Below are 18,629 nucleotides of genomic sequence, written 5' to 3'. Positions count from 1 at the left end.
TGCCTGACACCATCTTCTTTCCACATCACAAGGCTTCTCCCACTTTCACCCATGGCCTTTCTCGCTGTTGGCCTTTACCACACTGCTGTTCTCACTGTGCTATCTTACTAGATCTACCAAATCTGAATGAAACCCTTCCTCCTCTCCCTTCAAGTTATCAGAAATGTTACCTTGATGGATGGACATTTTTTTCCTCAAGCTCCACCATTTGTGCACTGAAGTGATAGTAGATTTGTGCTAGGAAGTTTAAAGAAAACTCAAAAATCCAGAGTAATCCTACAATCCTTTTGTAATATGCCCCCTCTGCCCCTGCTAATTCCAGTACCCCAAAACTGGGCTGCTGCTGCTTGTGATGGAGCACCAGATCATCAAATTGTGATCTCTTCCTCCTCTCAGCCTCTTCTCTCCCACAGTAACTCCTGTGCTCCAGTTTCTCTTGTCCCTGGTGCATGGACAATCATTTCTGATAAGGCTGTTCCTTTCAAATTCTTACTCAGATCATACTTCTAATGTGACTATAACCTGACATTAATTTCTCTCTGAGGACCAGGCTACTCAGCAGTCACTGGGGATCACTGATGCTTATTCAACTCTGATTTGGGGGTCACTGTGCTGACACTAACTAACTTGATGCTGGAGCATCTTCCTTTTCCTGATTTCTGCCTAGCTGCCTCCCATCTTACGCTTGGAATGGCCCCTGCATTTTCCAGGCAGTCTGCCCACTGTTATATTGCCTAACATGTGTCCCAGATCTTGACAATATTCAAGAACTCCTGCTGTTCAAGGAATACCAAAGGACAAATCACAGCTGGCATTCATCCCTAGGCAAACCCAAGCACTACGCACCTGCCAAGTTTCTTCCAACGCCGCCAAAAGATCGTCGCACTATTCCAGCATTTGTCTGTCCACCACCCTGGAGGAATAAATCATTAACTGGCAAAGCTGGGAGAGCTGCTTGGCAGAGGTGCCATGTTTCTAACATTTGAAGTGAAGCTGATGCTGCTGAAACATAGGCCAGCAGATACATAGGGGTAGATGCCACCCAGCTCAAGGATTGAGAGGAGCACAAACTTTCCTCGCCCATCTACAGACATCTGCCCAGGTGCACCAGCGTACCCCTGCCCATACACATGCTTCTTCCCTGTAAACACTTCTATCTATCCTAGAAAAGAAAATGCACTGCCATCTCACAGTACAAAATATTACGCTTCCATCCTCTTACTGGTTTTGAGTATACTTAAGACCTGGATCTAAGCTTCCTGAGGACCCTTCTTCTTCCCCTGTGATGAGTCTTCAAATCCTAGCACCTTTACATACAGTGCCTTCCTTATCTGGTCATGCAGCTGTACAAGGCTGCTCTTCCAAGACAAGATGCTCTTCTGTTACTCTCTTCTGTCCTCCAGGTTTCTTATGTTTCCCCCAATTTTCCCCAGTTCTGTAATTTTTAAGATTTTGTGCTAATTCCTGATCCCTTTGCTCTTCTTTCTGGTGATTCTCCAAGCCCTTAACCTGCTCAGCCAACCTAAGCAGAACTATATGTGTATAAGCAATCTATCACCTCTGTAAATCTTTCCACTACTTGTCACTCCTCATTAATTACACTTCCCCACCTCCAGTGCCCCTCCATTACATTGCTCATGCTCCCTGTGAATTGCCACTGGCACTGGATATTTCCATCTGTGGCTATCTCTCTGGAAATCTGCTACAGTCAAAAAGCATGGCGCATGCCTATTTTAACTCTGAAACTCACTGTCCATAACAGATGCAACCAGGGGAAAAAAAATCCTACTCTGAAGTAAAAAGCAAGGATGCAAGTGAAACAACTGATTTTAACATTAGCCCCCACTTCAATCTTAAAAGAGGGTACTAGCTTCCTTCAAAAATGATTACAAACTCTATTTTATGCATTTCCACAGTATATTTTTCAAAACTGATGCCAGCAGGAATGTTGAAAATGCTTATGAGGTTCTTTCTTTGTCTGGCCTGTTGATCTGCTCTTTCAGTCCTCCATCCCCCAACCCACCCCAAAAGGCAGCCATTCAGTCTTTTTAAGCTGAGCCCTCCCTGCAACGTGGATGGACCAGCTGTGAGTGCCCTCTACTGTTGCACAACTCCACAAGAGCAGAAAGAAATGATGCTAAACATCTCTTTAAAGTAGTAGGTGAGAGAGAAACTAACAGCCTGCTTGTGAAGTATCTGGCTCTCAGCAGACCTTGCCAATTGAGCTGGTAACTCAAACTCTGAGCAGTATTCACATCTCTCTCTTCTCCTCTCTCATCTGGATATCCTGAGAGTATTATAAGCATAATGCTTCTTCCAACACCTTTCACTGAGCAAGAAACCATGCCTCTTTCTCTGGAAGTCAAACAGCTACTTATAAAGCACTTTGCTTCTGGATAGCTTTGAAAGCCACCTGGGAGTTACAATCAGCACAGACTGTAGCCACTTTCTTGCTAACTGGGACATGAGGTGTGAATAGTGCTCCAATGCTCTGCAAAAATATGACATTCACGAAGGTGGGACCCGCTGGGTGCTGAGCTTTTTGGAAAAATCTGTCATTAAAAGTCTAAGCAGAGCAATATTGCTGAGACTGCCTTTCCCTCTGTGTCTAACCACAGCAGCTGTCAACAGGAACATTTTGGCTGTCAGTTCTCAGATCTTTCTGGAGGCTGGCATCTGGGTAACCATCACAATGTGCCTTCAGCTCTAGCGCTCACTGCTAAACAGACAAGTAGCAAATGCCTCACATCTGAACGCAACACTGAAAAACCCTCTTTTTTTCCCCTTTTCCCTCGTCAGCTGCTCCCACTGAGAGCTGCTGCTGCCCTTGGTCCCTCCTCATGCTGTGGGTGGTCCAGTGATCTGCACTCACTACTGGCATGCCAAAGGGCAGCTCCTCACTCTTGGATGCAAATTAGCTCTTTGCTCTGATAGCTTGGTGTGGGGCATGTATGTTATTATTTAGATTGCATTTGAGGCAGCTGGACTTTCTGTTTTCCAGGCCTGCACAGCTGATGCCACTGCATGTATCACCCTTGACCATTATAAAACTATCTGGCTTCCATCTCCATACCATCGAATAGCTTGCTTCCTTTGTGACAGCTTCCCCAACACATCTTGCCCTATCTGACTAAGAAGTTTTCATATATTGCCTGAAGGCAGGAGTTCGCTGCAAGTTTCCTACTTTGACAATCAACACAGAGTAATGTGAGAAATCAAATGATTTTTGAACAAGCCCCACTATCACCATCTGTGATCTATCACCATCTCTTACCTAGAGTTCAACAAAAATTGTTGACCAACCGTTGGCTACACCAAAGGCTGTCATTTACAGTGAAGAAGTCCTAGGGTGTCCCACTTCTGCTTCTTAGTCATTTCTCGGGCAACACAAACTGAGAGGCAGAAGGTCTGGTGACATTTACAATGATCTATTTTTAAAGTGTTTTTTCTGTATGCATGTGTGCATGTGTGCCCCTTCATCATTCAGGAAGCTGGCTTTCTTGTTCAGCTGTAACTGTTTCAATACTACTTCCCTGAAAGTCTTCTTACCGATTATTGTTACAGATTCTCTACCTGTGTGGTATGCTTGCCTCTTTCCACAAGCTACAACATCATCTGCCTGCTGTATGCCCTCCACCCTGGCTTATCAGTATGATGCCGTACATGCAAATATACACGCACTGTGGGCACTTCACAGGGCGACTCTGGATCACGTTCTAGTCCTTGTTCCTGTTGCTTTGCATTGCTAGGACAGCCCTGGGCAGTCAGAGCTGGCTCTTACCTGGGAATTTCCTCCCTAGAAATTAGTTGTATAATTCCCTTGAATTATACAACATCACAGCACAGTGAGGGTCTTCACCAGTTGCTTCTAGCTCTTTGCATATGTGCTTTGAGAAAGACCTGGGCAGTTCTTCTCCTTTCTGGGCATGTGACATCACAGAATAAGCCTAAGGCATCTTAGCATAGACCGTAGAGGCTACAGACATACGTGGAGGTTTTAAAGATCATATATTGCTCTGTGATGGTCTTGAATGGTAAGGATAATGGCTTTTAGCACAGGATCAGAGTAGGTCAATATGTATCATTCCACTGCCCACCTAGACAATACACCAAATACACACATACCATACACAGATACCCCTTTCCCCACCCTTTTCTTTGGCTAGACACTGCTGTGAAAGTAGCTGAAAATGGCAGTGGTGCTAAGAAAGCTGCTGTTGATACAGTACCAGGATGACAGAACTCTGTGCCTTGGCTATAAAGTCAACGTTGATGCCTCCAATCACCACCTTTAAGAGGGAAGAAAAGGGTAAAAAGTGGGTTGAAAGACTTGATGGAGTCTTCTTTGCTTTTTCTAATCAGTTCAAACACCCTCTAGAAAGCCATGACCATTTTAGTGTGACAGCCTATTCTAACTTGCCTTGGCTAGATGCAGGTCTGTACAATTCGAGTTAGCAAGAATGGAAATCACTTTAAAATGTTGCTCTTTGAATTACTCCTATTCATAGCCAGCCCCAGCACACCAGGCTGGACACTGTTGTGTATGCATATGGATGTTGGCCACTGCACTGAGTAGTGGCAGAACTATGAAAGAAGTTGTGTGGGTGTAGCCATGTCCCTGCCCCTAAGACCATCTCTCTTCAGACAGTTTTTGACATACCAAACCTCAGAAGAGGTTTAAAAGAGGTTACTGCTGTTTAAAAATATAAAGAAAATGGAAACAACTGGCTAGAAGAATTAGCTAATTTCTTGCAAGTTCCTAGAAGAGACTGCCATATTCAGAGATCAAGGGCATATGTTATTCAACCTCACCCAGTGACAATTTACGGACTATTGTCTTGTCATTGTACAAAGCTAGAAAAAGCAGTTTACAGCTCCACAAACAGGAGGTTCCTAGGTTACTTGGGGACATATGGCTGTTTTTCCTTGCTCTGCCAAATGCTGGGCTATTGCCTTTGGAGTCACTGACCTCTTTTATGTTGACAAATCCTATTGCAAAGGATTTCAGAAGCTTTTTGAGCTCTCTAAAGACTACATAAAATAGATTTTCTTTTAAGTATGTGGCACATGCAAAATCCATGATTGTGAATGGAGTATTAGGATTATAAGAGATCCTGTTTGGGATACGCAGCACCTCTTGTAATTTGGCAGTCATGAGCACGAGACCAATAAAAAGAGACATTTATAAAACATGTATGCCTCAGCAGCTCAAAATATTGCCTCCCCAAAGGTCTACTCCTGCAGTCACATGACTTCCCTAGCACTGAGAGCAATATAATTGAAGTTGTATGGAATGGCAAAATATTCAGCCCTGGTGAGGCCTCATCTCGAGCACTGTGTCCAGTTCTGGGCTCCCCGCTACAAGAGAGACATGGAGTTACTGGAGAGAGTCCAGCGCAGGGCTACAAAGATGATCAGAGGGCTGGAGCACCTGCCCTATGAGGAATGGCTGCAAGAGCTGTGCCTGTTCAGCTTGGAGAAGAGAAGACTGAGGGGGGATCTTATCAATATGCAATATGATTCTATGAAAAGACAAAAAGGTGATTAGAATTTTAAGGATTTGATGATCTAAGACTCAGTGTAATTAGGACATCATCAGTATTTATTCCCTGGAAGTGTGGATAGGGGAGAGCAGGAAGACAGAGACAACATTAATCTGAGGAAAATGAAGAAAACAAAAGAGAGAATGTATGCCTGCATTAAAGAGAAAGATTGTTCTCTGGCTGATAGCAGAGTCACTTCATATTTTTGGGGATCAATGTAAATTTATCCTCAACGCTGTCAGCAGAGACACATTATCTAGAGGGCAGGAGGGGACTCACTGGCTTAGATGGAGGGATGTCCTCTCTCTGAGGCAACTTCCCCTTCTTCGTGGCTTTCTGTAGTTTGCTCAGGGCCACTGCAATGCAGCTGCCCACTCTAGCGTTGTTCTGGATCAGAGCAATATCTGCATGGGGTTTCTTTAAGGAAAATAAAAAATACCAGGAAGACTGGCCTGCAGAAGCCTCTGTAGGAACCTAATTTCCCTTAACAGAGAAAGCAGGAAAAACAGCCTAGCAAACTTGGTAGGTCTGATCCTCCTATGCCATAATCCACTGTTGACACACACACTGGGTTACAATAATATCTGCCTACCTTAAGGCTTTCAGTGTATTTACCTTCCCTTCCCTGTGTCTCCCTGAAGGAGAAGAAACCCATAATCTCCATTTTTACAAAGAATGGTAGCAAAGGTGACACAGAAGAGAAAAGGAGGTGAAGTGCCTAGACAGGAGTTAAGAGCCTGAAAGGTTCTGGGGATCTTGACCAGATTTTCCAGAAATAGATGTTTACTGAGTTTTTTGCCAAACCTCTATGAACCTGTTTTTACTGATTTCACCAGGAGCACAGCATTAGAGGCCTTAAAAAGCCCCACTAGATGGTTGCATGCAGCTTTAAAGTATCCAAAACCTTTTTACCAATTTGCCTTGACCAACCAGCTATGATGTCTTTCAGACGGTTAGCAGCAAAGCCTGGAGGTGAACTTGCCTCTCCCAGAGCCCACAACAGCATTGTAACCAGTAGATCTACCTTTCTTGTGCCTGTGCAGGAGAATTCATGCTCACACAGGAGTATTTTCCTTTTGAGTTTGTCTTACTCTGCACCAGCGTGAAGAGTCGCATAAGACAGCATGATGTATAATGCTGCCTGCTGGGATGGCCAGACATCTTCCCATGTTCCAACCCCATCACTGGCAACAGCATCCTGAGTCTCCATCACAGACTGAGTCAGATATAAGGGATTTCTTTGGGCTTTGGACTGCCTGCTGTCAGTGCCAGCCTTTGCTTTTTAATGTAAAAATGCAGGGAAACACTAAGAGTACTACTGAAAAAAATAGGATTCAGTTGCTAGGTCCTCCTCCATTTGCAGATACTGAAGTGTCTGCCCCTTTCTAGATTGTCAAAAAAGTGATAGTGTTTTGCAGCAAACATTATTGGAGGAGATATGAAGTGCTCCAGAATACCTTCTCTCCCTGTTCAGTGAAAGGATACTAGAGTCCAGTGATTTTCCATTGGTCAGTTCATTTATCTTCTGTAACAGAAAAGGCGTCACTTCTTTGCCTGTGATCCCTTTTGACCTGCAAATATTAAAAAATTGCCTGTTGATGAGAAGAACTGAGCAGCATCAGAGGAGAAGCACTGCTGCTAGCAGATAATCTATCTCCACAACTGCACACCACAAAAAGATGTGTAAGCAAGCTTCAGCTTAGATAAAACTACAGAGAAAGACATGTTGTGGGCTCAAGCACACCCAAGAGCAAAACATAAGTTCTGCTATAGTCCTTTTGATGGTGTCTCTGAAGTTATTTACTTCCCTGTGACTACAGGGTAAACAAAGGATAGGGTTTAGGGTGCTTCTCACCTGGCTTCTCTCAGCGCTTGCTGGATGGCCTCTTCAATAACCTGGCCTGAGGTAGCATGCTCCTGGGGGCAGGGCACCGCTATTAGCACCCCGCTGCTCAGCCCTAGCCCCAGAGTGCTGGCTGGGAAAGGACAGGATTATTGTTAGTGATTCTCCTTGGCTAAATCAAATGCTGAAGTAAAAGGACAGACAAGAGTGCATGCAGGGTGAACAAACCCATGGTGTTTGAGATCCTATTCTTAGCTGACTCAAGGACAGGTTCTTTTCCAGCTACCTGCCTATTTCTTTTGAGTCTGTCTGTAGAATAAAAGGATTATTTTGTAAACACATTAATGAACTTGTCCCCTCCATTTCACCAGTGCGAATAAAACACATGTGTATGAGCATGCCAAGGTGGCTGCAACTCTCTGTAAAGATTTGCTCTGAAGATTGAACTTCCATGCTCTCTCATTTTCAAGGCATTGAAGCAAGAGTGTGCAGAAGTAGGATGGCTTGTTTTTTCTGTACAGACTCTTCTTCAAGTTAAAAAAAGAAAATGCCTCATCTGAGGTGACTTTTGTGACCTTGTGTTCCCAGGGTCTATGTGGACCTTTCACTGTTGAAACACACCGATGAGTTCAGCTGCCTCCTCTTCATTATGGACATGATATGGTGCCTGGAAGCCACTTTGACGTGAGAAGAAGGCTGGAAACTCCCTCGACTCTCCAAAGGCAGCTACACAGACTCCCTGAGTTTCCTGCAGCAGTGGAGATGAGATAAGCAGGTAACTGCCAGATGGAAAAGGGACCCACCCAAAACACGTGACATTTCTCTTCTATACAACTGAAAACTGGATTTCTTTAGCACTGTACTTGGTTAATTTTATACCTCCTCTTCTATTCCAGATATCAGCAACACCTTTTTCAAAGCAAAGAGCCAGACATAGTAACTAGTCAAATGCAATCTGGCTTAATGAGATGTAGGAGACATACACTCTCTTTGCCTGTGCTCAGAGCTGAGCAAAAGTTGGGGAGCCAACTGCTAGCGCAATACTGAGTTCAAGGTAATTAGCTTGACCTTTGATCTGAAGATATGTCATGAACTGACAAGAATCTAAATGAGTGAGTTCTGTTTAATACTGAAAAGTATTGACTCCAGGCTGTCATCTGAAAAGCTGGCTCTGAGGGTTTGTAACATACCAAACCCTAAAAACGGACTCTACTGAAAATCATCTTGATATCCATTTGAATTCTGATTTTACTTTAGCGTTGCCAGCTTGCCTGATCAGTGGAGTATTCTCCAGTTAAGCAAGTCTAAGGTCAGAGAAAGAGGGCATGGTTAGGAATGCTCCAGTAGTAACAGCTGATGGAATAGCCTCTTGGGCACAGATTTGTGTTAGGGAACAGTGAGTGCTTGAACTCAGCTGAACTCAGCTCCAGCGAACTGTAGATGTGGTTTATAGCCTCTCAATAGTCATTTCTAGAAATAAATCTTAGGCTAAATACTTGGCACAACACCACTGAGCATTCTTGGCATTGCTGGGTTCAGTTCATCAAGTACAACGTTATCTCCTTTCATGCTCAGCAGCCCATGCTACCTACCAGATATTCCAGAGTCCTGCCAATATCAAGGATAGACTTGACTCCTGCAGACACAACAGCAACTGGAGTCCGTCCTAGCTCTGTCAAGTCAGCACTCACATCCAGAGCTGTTAAGGGGCAAGCAGTGTTGTGCTGGTGAGAGTGTTGCAGGCCAAGCTGATTTGATCTGCCCTCTTAAAAAGCTCTATCTGTGGGAAGGCCAAGGCCTGCTTTTGTAACTATCTTAGTCCACTAATAGATATTACGGGTTTAGATCATGCCTTTAGCTGTTGAGATTGGAAGACATATTGAAAACAAAAAAATGACATAGCTCAGGGCAGAGGTGCAGCCCTGCACTGTCTCTCTCAGCTGTTTGATTACATGTACCACAGCATACAACAATTTAGCAGAAAAGAAGGAAGAAGGTATTAAAAAGCAGGACAAAATTTAAGGATCAGAATAAAAATTAACTAGATTTTGATTTTGGTGTTGACATCACTGGCAAAATGTGTCAAAAAATGCTTTCCTGACCTCAGGAAATTCTGATCTGGAATTTATGTTACATCTGAAAGAGATGTTGCTCATCAGTGCTGCACCCCTATGCTATGCTAGGGATATGTATGGCTAAGAAGGGACAGTGATACTTAAAGGTCACAAATGACACTTCCAAAGCTGTGCAGTGTCACGGTCTTCCAGAGTGGTGCATGCACCTCTAACACCAACCAGGGCCTAAGTCTCTTTTGTGGTGAGACCCTCCTTCTCCTGAGCTGAGAGAAACAATAACAACAGCGCTTGATAGCCAGTGTCAGGTTATCCAGCTATTACAAAGCGGGAAAGGTACAACCAGCTCCTGTGCACCAGCAAGCCATATCCACATTATCTCGTGTAAGCAAAAAATCAAGAGAAACTGCCACTCTCTTAACAACTGACGAGTGCTCAAGAGGAATAGCTTGAAGCTTCTGGAAAGCAGACAGAGAGAAACATGAGCAGGTCAAACCAGATCGCCTAGGTGTGCCTTGAATTTCTACAGAGCTGTTCCTAAATGGCCTCTTTTGTGATTTTCTTCAGACAAGGGTAGATTTCTGAGAACTGTACTAGCCAAAATGTATTCTACACATAACAACCATAGTATGGTCAAAAAGAATGATAACCTTACTCTTTACTGAGCAGAGAGTTACTGCAGGACAAACTGGGAAAGAGGAAAAAGACTGCATTAAATAAAACAGTAGCAACATAGAGAGAAGCAGAATGTACTATTTTGCTTACTGTTCTCTCCTCCACGATGGACCCCTCCTATGCCTCCAGTCACAAACACAGGGATTCCTGCTTTGTGTGCTGCAATCATTGTTCCTGACACTGTAGTGCCACCAGACAAGCCCTGCCAGGGGACAACCAGTCACAGTCAGCACACAGAGTGACCCAGAGAATACTGCATGCAGGCAGCTATGGTTGTGGTCCAACATCACAGCAGCCTGCTGTCACCAGCTTAAAAGTGAAATTCTGCTACAAACATTCTATTAGGCAAAAACACAGAGAAAATTTAATTTGAAATTTAAAAGAGCCATGTTCAGATGATTATGGTGATGTATTTTAGCTTCTCTGACCAGTGGGCTATGATAAGAGTGAGTGGAATAGTAGACCTAGATGAACAAAGAGGAGCCTCCTCGGATGTAACTTGCCTCCAATTCACGGCAAGTCTAAATTAATACAGTATTTTTAACTTCCATGTCCTCATTCCTCTGTGCCTGTTGTTTTTCTTAATACAGCCTCTCCTCGGTTTACTTAGGCATCTATGTAAACACATCTGCTCTGTCTTATGGTCTATCAGTACATAAAGTACACTCAGGTTCCTTGACATGTTCAAATCTGTCAGGTGTAGTTTAAGGGAATGTGAGGAAATCTAACCTCCATGGAGTATTAACCAAAACAAGCTACCGAGCTGAAAAAAAAATGATTAAAAAATCTTAAGTGGCTTTTTCTGTTTTTTAACTGGCATAATGCAACTTGTAAACTGATGAGCCCAAAGAGGATTTTCTACTCATTATTCTGTAATGCATATATTAATAACCAAATTCACAATGTCTTTGTTTTTATTTTGTAAGCGACACTATCAGGTAAGTTTGTGTAGTGGTTAGTGAGAGCTGGAAGAGATATGGAGCTCTGAGTCATCATACCGGAAAAAGAATGGTTCTTCACAGGAGTGAGCATTAGATACTGCTAATGATATAACTTCCTGAAAGGATATTACATGGCTGCCATTGCTAGAGGTATTAAGTACTGTTCTCCTTTAGTATTAATGGAATAAATGGTGCTGTGCCCATTTCCTCCCTCATAGAATCTGCTTCTTTATTTTTTTACTAAGCATCTGTTTGGATTTTTTTTAGTATAGTGTTCTTATTCACAAATGCTATAGTTTGATTGTCCCTAGATTGCCTGAAAACAGACTTCTGGGGCTTTGAGGAAAGCGCTTCCATACTAACTAAAGGTCAAGACTAAATATTTGAGTTATAATAAACGTTTGAAAGTGAACATCGCTCATCATGAATGAAGACAGTTTCCATAGCCCTCCTCTACAGACTCTGCAAATGGGAAATTACTTGGTGAATGGTCTCAAGACTTTGTCCAAAATATTGGAAAGGCAACCAAGAAACTCCAAATTCACAAGGCTACACTGTAAATATTTAAGATATTTACACAAATAAAATGCTATTCATACTTGCTCAACAGGTTGAGCCTAGTTCAATCTCAAATCTTTATTTTGTTGCTGTTCACTGGTTACATAAAGTAAGCTGAGGGTCCCCCAGCCTAGTCCCTAGGGTCATTATCAGAAAAGAGACAGGCACTTCTGTTGGCAGTCCCAACCAAGGGAGCAAAGACACGGGGGTACAGAGGCACAGAGGGGAGACAAAGATACAAAAGACTAGCTTCAGGCACTGTCAAGGTCATGTGGGAAATCATTACCCCTGGTACTTGTCCTGCTAGCAAAGGCCTTCATTCTCTAGGGCCTTCCAAACAGCAGCTTTCACGAGCAGCCAGTGCCACTTCAGCATTCTGTGTGTTATTTACGATGGCTTGCATGTCACATTAGTTTACATGTAACATGATGATGCCTTATCTTGCCAATATGAACGTTCTTAGCCAAGCCTTTATTTATTCTGTTGTCAGCCAACAAAGAATTACTTTTTAGGAGTCATATTTAATGTCTGCTATTCCCTAACTCTGCTGATTTTGACTCTAGACAAGTACATGTTTGAGCTTAACAGTAAGCCAGCACTTTGCATATTTCCAAGCTGTTTAAAAGTACCTGGCTTGAAGCTGGAAAGCACACTATTGCTGTACAGAAAATACTAAAAGAGAAAGTCTGCGTACCATACCTGGCTGAGGACGTAAGGAAGATCTCTCCGAGACACTTTAACTACATTTTTACTGCCTGCCAAGAACTGAAGTTCCTCATCTGTGAGGCCAATGTGGATTTTGCCCCTCAAAATACCCACAGTGGCTGGCACTGCCCCATTTGTAGTTACAATTTCTTCCACCTCTCTGGCCATGCTAGAATGAGATAGACAAGAGAATGATGACAGAACTAACCAGGCAACCAGTCAGATGGAAATTCTGCCATATTTGATGGCCATCTTTGCCAGTTTCCAGTTTTACACAGTTCTCACAATTTCAGCTAGGGCCAGAGCCTCTTCTGTATCTTCCTAATGGCAGAAGTCTCTGCACTTGATTTTGCAGCAGTGCAGAGCGATCCAGTGCTCCTATTTTCAGGACAGCAATGCCCAAGCTCTGTGTTTTACTTTTGAGGCAGTATGTGAAAAATTACCTCGCTTAGAAGGAAATCTGATGCTGCAAAAGACCACTGAATATAGGTGATCTTCTCAAAATCTTCTTGTATATATTAGCTATTATTTCTGAAATCATAGACCTTCATGGGCACCCCAGATATTTCAAGTCTAATCAAATAATCAGGATAGATCTCTCATAGTACAGACATTCAGACACAGGATAAAAACAGTACTGAAAAGTTGCAACCTGAGGATATGCTAAGGCTACAGATCAGGTCTTTTAAAGTTTTGCAAGTTTTATACTTGCTCATTTGCATGCTACTCTTTTTTTCAGAACAGCTTCTTCTCCCTTTCAGAGCTATCTGTAGGTACCCCAGGCAATCTCTAACTACGTTCTCCCAAAATCAGAATCTATTCATTCTTCATTCTAAGACAAAGTGTCAGACAAAATAATGCCCATGTAAAAAGCAGAATGGAAAAATCAATATAGAAACCTTCCTGTGCTTTGTCAAAGCAAAGACAGGGGAAACTGTCATCCATTGACTGGGGAGATTGCTATTATTTCTTGCACTGTCACTCAGTGGGACACAAATCTATGGGACATCAAATAAAGGGTAGAAATGAGTTTTCTCTGTGCAGGGCACAGAAGGCAGCAAGGATTGGCTGCTTTCACAGTAGACATTTTGAAAGGAACCAGTGAGCAGATTTCACTATTGTGTTCTATTTCTTTCCGTACTATAAAAGGTATACTCAAAACTGGAGAGTGGTTCCAATGTCTGCACATACAACGCAGCCATAAGTTATCTCTGTTTTAGAGTAAGAGATGACTTTATATGTTGCCACATTTTAAAGGAAGCCAGGAATTGAAGATGATGGATAAGGAAATAAATCGGTACGTGTTTGTCATATGGTTCTGTTCTCCTTGGAAGACCACGTACAACAGTTTTACACCAGAATTCGTATTCTGCATGTCTAGCAACCTGACATCCCTATCCACTCCTAGGAGGGTTTTGGGTAGACTAGGAATACATGTAGTGATTCACCAGTTATATGACTCATTCTTTGTTGAACTAGAAACACAAAAATTCACAACCTCAGATTCTGAGGATAAGCCATGCCATGCGTAATGATAGTGCTTTCCAAGGCTACGACTGGTCTCCCCTCCACCAGCGCTTCCTGTATGGAGGGCTGAATCCTGAAATAATCACCTAGGAATAAATACAGCAAAGTTAATTATTCGCAGTAACTACTGGATATTTGGTAAAAGGTAAATTTTCATCATGATAGTAAATTTATCCCCCTTTTCAGCAGTTCTGTGAGGTTAATTTAATTTAGATCCACAGATAACTTCAAGAAGACTAAAAATAGAAGAATAAAACTGTGGGTTTTATTAATTAACTATTTGCAAAAAAGCATTACCACAACTATTAATACTAATTATCACTATCATCATCATCACTGGGTAGTACTCCTCTCCCACCATTTTTACAGCTGTGTTCTGTCATTTAAATTGACATAATTGTGAGAGAAAGAACTGAGCCCTGCAATCTATCATGCCTGAAGAATGATACATGTTTTAAAAGAAAGTGCTGAGAATACCATAATAATTCAAGATATTGTAAGAGTATTGGCATCAAAATTTCTCTTATTTATGTTCTCGTTGTTAAACAACAGACACTCTTGTGCATTTAGGTATCTTCCTGAAAGATGAAAAAGCTCATCTGCTCTGCTTTGCTCCCAAGACACTGCCAGCAAGGTCCCTCCTACATTCAGATGAGGAAAACACTTTCCACACAGGGACTGTTTCAGAATACACTACTCACCATGCAGAAATCTTCTCACCTGGACGGTCCTAGTTGTCACAGCAGAAACATGTCTTCCCAGTCTACACGTCATCTTCCTAATCATCTCTTGCCTTAGGATAGTGCTGAGGTTCCAAAAGCCAGGTAAAAATGAAAGCAATTATTTAATAATGATGTGACTATATGAAGCTAAATGTATCACCTCTTGCCCTGATCTCTGAAGGTAAAACAATCCTAGACCTGCTCAGAAGATTGCCTGGAAACTCGTGGTGGTCTAAGCACAAGCCTGGGAGCCAAAGCAAAATGTTAGACTGCAGAAATGGTGTGGGAAGTGTCCACTTGGCCTTTATCAGCGTGAAGCTGAAATCGTGAAGGAAAAGAAGAAAGGATGAGGAATAACAAGTGATAACTGTTTACTTTCCAGTGCTTCTTGTTCATGACCAACTGCAGGCTTAGCCACTGTCACCTCCAACCTGAAAAAACTCAACAAAAAAGCTACCAGGCTGACACGGGCAGATGATAGCTATAAAAAAAAGATGATATTTGCTGATATCTTGGAGGAAACAAGCAGTTCAGTAAAATAAAGTAAGCTGACAATTGGAAAGCTAAATTGTAACTACATGAAGGAAAGACCAGCTCTCCCTAGAGTCAAGGGTGCTTTATGCATGTTCACATTGCATCATCTTCTTTCTTAGTGCAAAGCGCTGGAGGCAAAGTCACAGTTCAGCCTCAGCAAAAACTCCACGACCTCCTCTTGTCTCTTAGCAACTCCTATTCACTTTAATTAAATTCATCTCCAAATTGAGAAAGAGGGAGGGAGACTCGAGAAGGTTAAGGCACCAGTCTGATCTGAGCCTCAGGGCAGTAGTATTCAATGCCTGGCTGCTTCACAGATTTTCTCTGGGCCTTTGGCCATATCCTTCAAACCTTTCTATTCCTCACCCCTCAACCAGGAGAAAAGGATTTCTTTCTTCTGTCCTGTGTTCCTATTGTCCATTTAAATTAATTTAAATACTGTACTGTGTTCACATTACACCTAGCAGAATACAGCTCTGATCTCAGTTTAGTATGTGGTACTACAGCAGTATAGAAATATCTTATACTCATGAAGATTTTCTTGCCAGAATTGTAAAGACTTCAGCCATACAGGGCAACTTGGGCTTTGTCACAGAGCAGCAGGGACCAGTTCTGCTAGACCTCTTTCAAGCCATCAAGACAGACATGGTCTATCCTGCCTGCATCTGACCTAAACAACGAGATTTTTTTCCACTTTCTCAATCCTTTTTAAGACAAAAATCCCACTTATGCTTACAGAATCAGATCATGATTTAAAGGTGGCAAAATCTCTGCTTCATGCTTAAAATCTCTCCTTGTACAGTGCTAAACTCAGCAGCCAGCAGTCTGAAAAAATTGTGCAAATGTCCTGGTATTGCTGTGTGTGCTCATACATACCTCTCACTCTCTACGGCAAAGTCAGCTTTGGAATAAATTCATTCAGCCAACAAGCTCATGCCAAGGATCAGTCGGGCTGCTTGAGCTGTGCTCTGAATTTGAACAAACCCCCGAAATCTAAGTGAAACAGCAAAAAGTGCCCAAGCTGTGCTGTCCTATGGATGAAAACCAGCTGGTCACCACCTGAAACCGTAGATGAATTAGCTGATGTTTGCTAGAAACTCTGCTAACATTCAGCCTAAGCCAGCTGAAAGGCTCGTGAAGCTTGGCAAGTATTCCAGTTAAACCCATTGGACTTTTTGGTTTATAACGAAAGTTTGCAGATGCCTAGCTAAAGTTTCACACGGTCTAGTATAGATTTTGCCCTCCTCCAAACCTTCCCTGCTAATCTCACCTAGTGATCAATCAGGCGCATTTGATTTCATGAAGCAATGGCCTGAATGTGCCTCTTACCTCTGGGTGCCTCTCCCACATACGGAGGTTGCAGTCTGAACTGGAGTTTTGCCTGAGCAGCCCCAGGAGGAGGCGGGACGAGAGGAGCTGGCAGCAGCGTTGGCGTGAGCAGGCCTGCGCTCCAGCAATGCGCTTCTTGCTGGGATAGCCCATTTATTATTAACCACCAGAGCAGCTGCGCTGTGGAGCTGCTCTCTGCCTGGGGTGAAGGGGACAATTTTACAACTGGGCAAGGAAAGCTTCTGCAATTATTTTTGTTCACTTGGTACCAGATTTCCCCATACTCTTTAAAAGGCTTTTCTCATTTTTCAGATTCCTTTATTGCTGTTGTTGTTTAATCAGTGAATTCCATGTTCACAGAAACAACTGAGTTTGTAGACTGAGTTCCTTTGTAGTTACTCATCAAACGTATAGGAATTTCATGCATGCTTCCCCTGCAACTTGGCCACAGTTGCTGAGCTCCTTCTTCTCAGGGTAAGAGCTCTATCCAGCTCTTAGCTACACGATGAGGAATGCGGCTCAGATAGCTGTGCAGGTACTCCTTATTATGTAGATAATAAAGAAGAAGAATATTTCTTCCTGGCTAGGGAGAAATACTCAGAACATGAGTTTGATTCACAAACTATTGTAGTCTCCTACTATAATGGCATTCATTCTAATAGGTTTAGGTTAGCTTTGAATGAGGACTTTGAAATTAACCTTTTCCCCTTATAAAAAGCCAAGATAGTTAGATAATTAATGCATTGATATGCACATTTAGACATTGCGAAATATCTATTCTGCAAAAAATGTCATAGTTCAGAATTAAAAGTATGGCTATCTGTTAAGGAATAGATTTACAAGATAAAGGTCAGATATGCAACATCCATGCACAACACAAAACTAACTGAAAATACAAAACTAACTAAAGTAATTATTAGTGTATTACTTTTATGCTGAAGTAATTGGTGACAGGGAACTGATTTTACTGCAATCCAGTCATCAGGAAATTGTAAAACATTGTTTTTTAAAGCACCACTCATACCTTATATGTGTTCCTTTCAAAAAATGTTTCCTGCGACTTTTGCTTAACTTAGCAATAATGAATGTCTTATTATTTTCTATATCCCTCCAACCTTTTCAACTAAACACATCAAAGAAATTTCAGACAAAACTTGCTAAGTTACAAGAATGATCCACTTCTGACTTCTGCTATATGATCTGCAGGAAATTTAACTGCAGGAATCACAGGCTGGACAGGCAAATAAGATAAATGGAGCTGAAGATTTGTGATTGGTATCTTATTCCTGTGGGAATGGGTGGCTAAATGCAGGCAAATTTACATTTTTGAAAAAATATATAAAAACTTCAGCAATATCATTTTACTTTCAGTTATATCTATCTAGAAAGATCATGGTACCTCTCCGGTAGGAACCTCTCTGGGCTATCACATTTTTTGGCATGTTACCAGACAAAATGATTTAGCAATAAAGCTGATTACCCAGTTTCCAGCTCTTAGTGACTTGACATTTCAACATTAAGACTGTCTTATACAGTGTGCACTCTTAAATTCAGTCTGCCACAGCAGATAAGCTAATAATTACTACAAAAATCAAGTCTTGATTGTGTTCCTTTGCTATTTTTCTCCACAAACCAAGTGGAAAAGCAGCCCCTCTGCTCGTTGGATTTCTAGCTCAGCTATCCAGTATGCCTGTAAGTCTCTGACACAAAACAAGGCCATGCTAGCTTTTTTATGGCACCCCTACAAGCTTGTGCACATCCTCATTTTTCATTTTGGTTGTCTTTTGGGTTTATTAGAATGAAAAAAGAGCTTGTATGTGCAATTTTCAAGGGGTAACTCTGTCAGTCTAAAAGGCACTGAGGCTCACTGATCTATGAAAAGAACAGGCTGATCTAAAGCAGGGAGACTCCGGCTCACTTCTGAGAGGCAGCTGGCCACATGGTTCTGCAGGAGTTATGAAATGTGATACAAGATTAATATTGGTGTAGGGACTAGGCCTACAACCAGGAGCGTGGAGCAAAGAAGACTGGGAGATGAAATCCCCACAGAAAAGAAGAACTGCCCCCAAGTTAGTAGCTGTTTTGCTGAAGACAAGCTCGTCTTGCTACAGGAAACCGCAGTGGTTATGCATAGCTTCTGCTTCTGCTCTTGCCACACTGCTATTGCTGTTCCAGAAGCC

General features: G+C 42.3%; 1 protein-coding gene across 4 annotated transcripts in view; it reads right to left on the bottom strand.

Moving 5' to 3' along the window:
• LOC134148060 (uncharacterized) overlaps nt 1-16,722 on the bottom strand; it is a 28,042-nt gene extending 11,320 nt beyond the window's left edge. For 3 of the 4 annotated variants that reach the window (XR_009960136.1, XM_062589766.1, XM_062589786.1), the window contains exons 1-12: nt 16,450-16,722; nt 14,566-14,669; nt 13,836-13,950; nt 12,332-12,506; nt 10,224-10,335; nt 8,979-9,085; nt 8,008-8,134; nt 7,399-7,519; nt 7,029-7,114; nt 5,823-5,947; nt 4,230-4,289; nt 847-913 (exon numbers count right to left, since the gene is read on the bottom strand). Coding sequence is in view for 3 of the 4 variants with exons in the window: in XM_062589766.1 (XP_062445750.1) it covers nt 847-913; nt 4,230-4,289; nt 5,823-5,947; nt 7,029-7,114; nt 7,399-7,519; nt 8,008-8,134; nt 8,979-9,085; nt 10,224-10,335; nt 12,332-12,506; nt 13,836-13,950; nt 14,566-14,650 (1,180 nt within the window). In the remaining variant the exon portion in view is untranslated. The remainder of the gene's footprint in view (nt 1-846; nt 914-4,229; nt 4,290-5,822; nt 5,948-7,028; nt 7,115-7,398; nt 7,520-8,007; nt 8,135-8,978; nt 9,086-10,223; nt 10,336-12,331; nt 12,507-13,835; nt 13,951-14,565; nt 14,670-16,449) is intronic. The other variant, XM_062589775.1, reaches the window with a different exon arrangement.
• Between the last annotated feature and the right edge of the window lie 1,907 nt (nt 16,723-18,629).

This window comes from Rhea pennata, chromosome 1, assembly GCF_028389875.1.
Source record: "Rhea pennata isolate bPtePen1 chromosome 1, bPtePen1.pri, whole genome shotgun sequence".
NCBI lineage: Eukaryota > Metazoa > Chordata > Aves > Rheiformes > Rheidae > Rhea > Rhea pennata.
The sequence above is the reverse complement of the archived record's forward strand: the minus strand, read 5'-3'. Positions and strand labels throughout refer to the sequence as shown.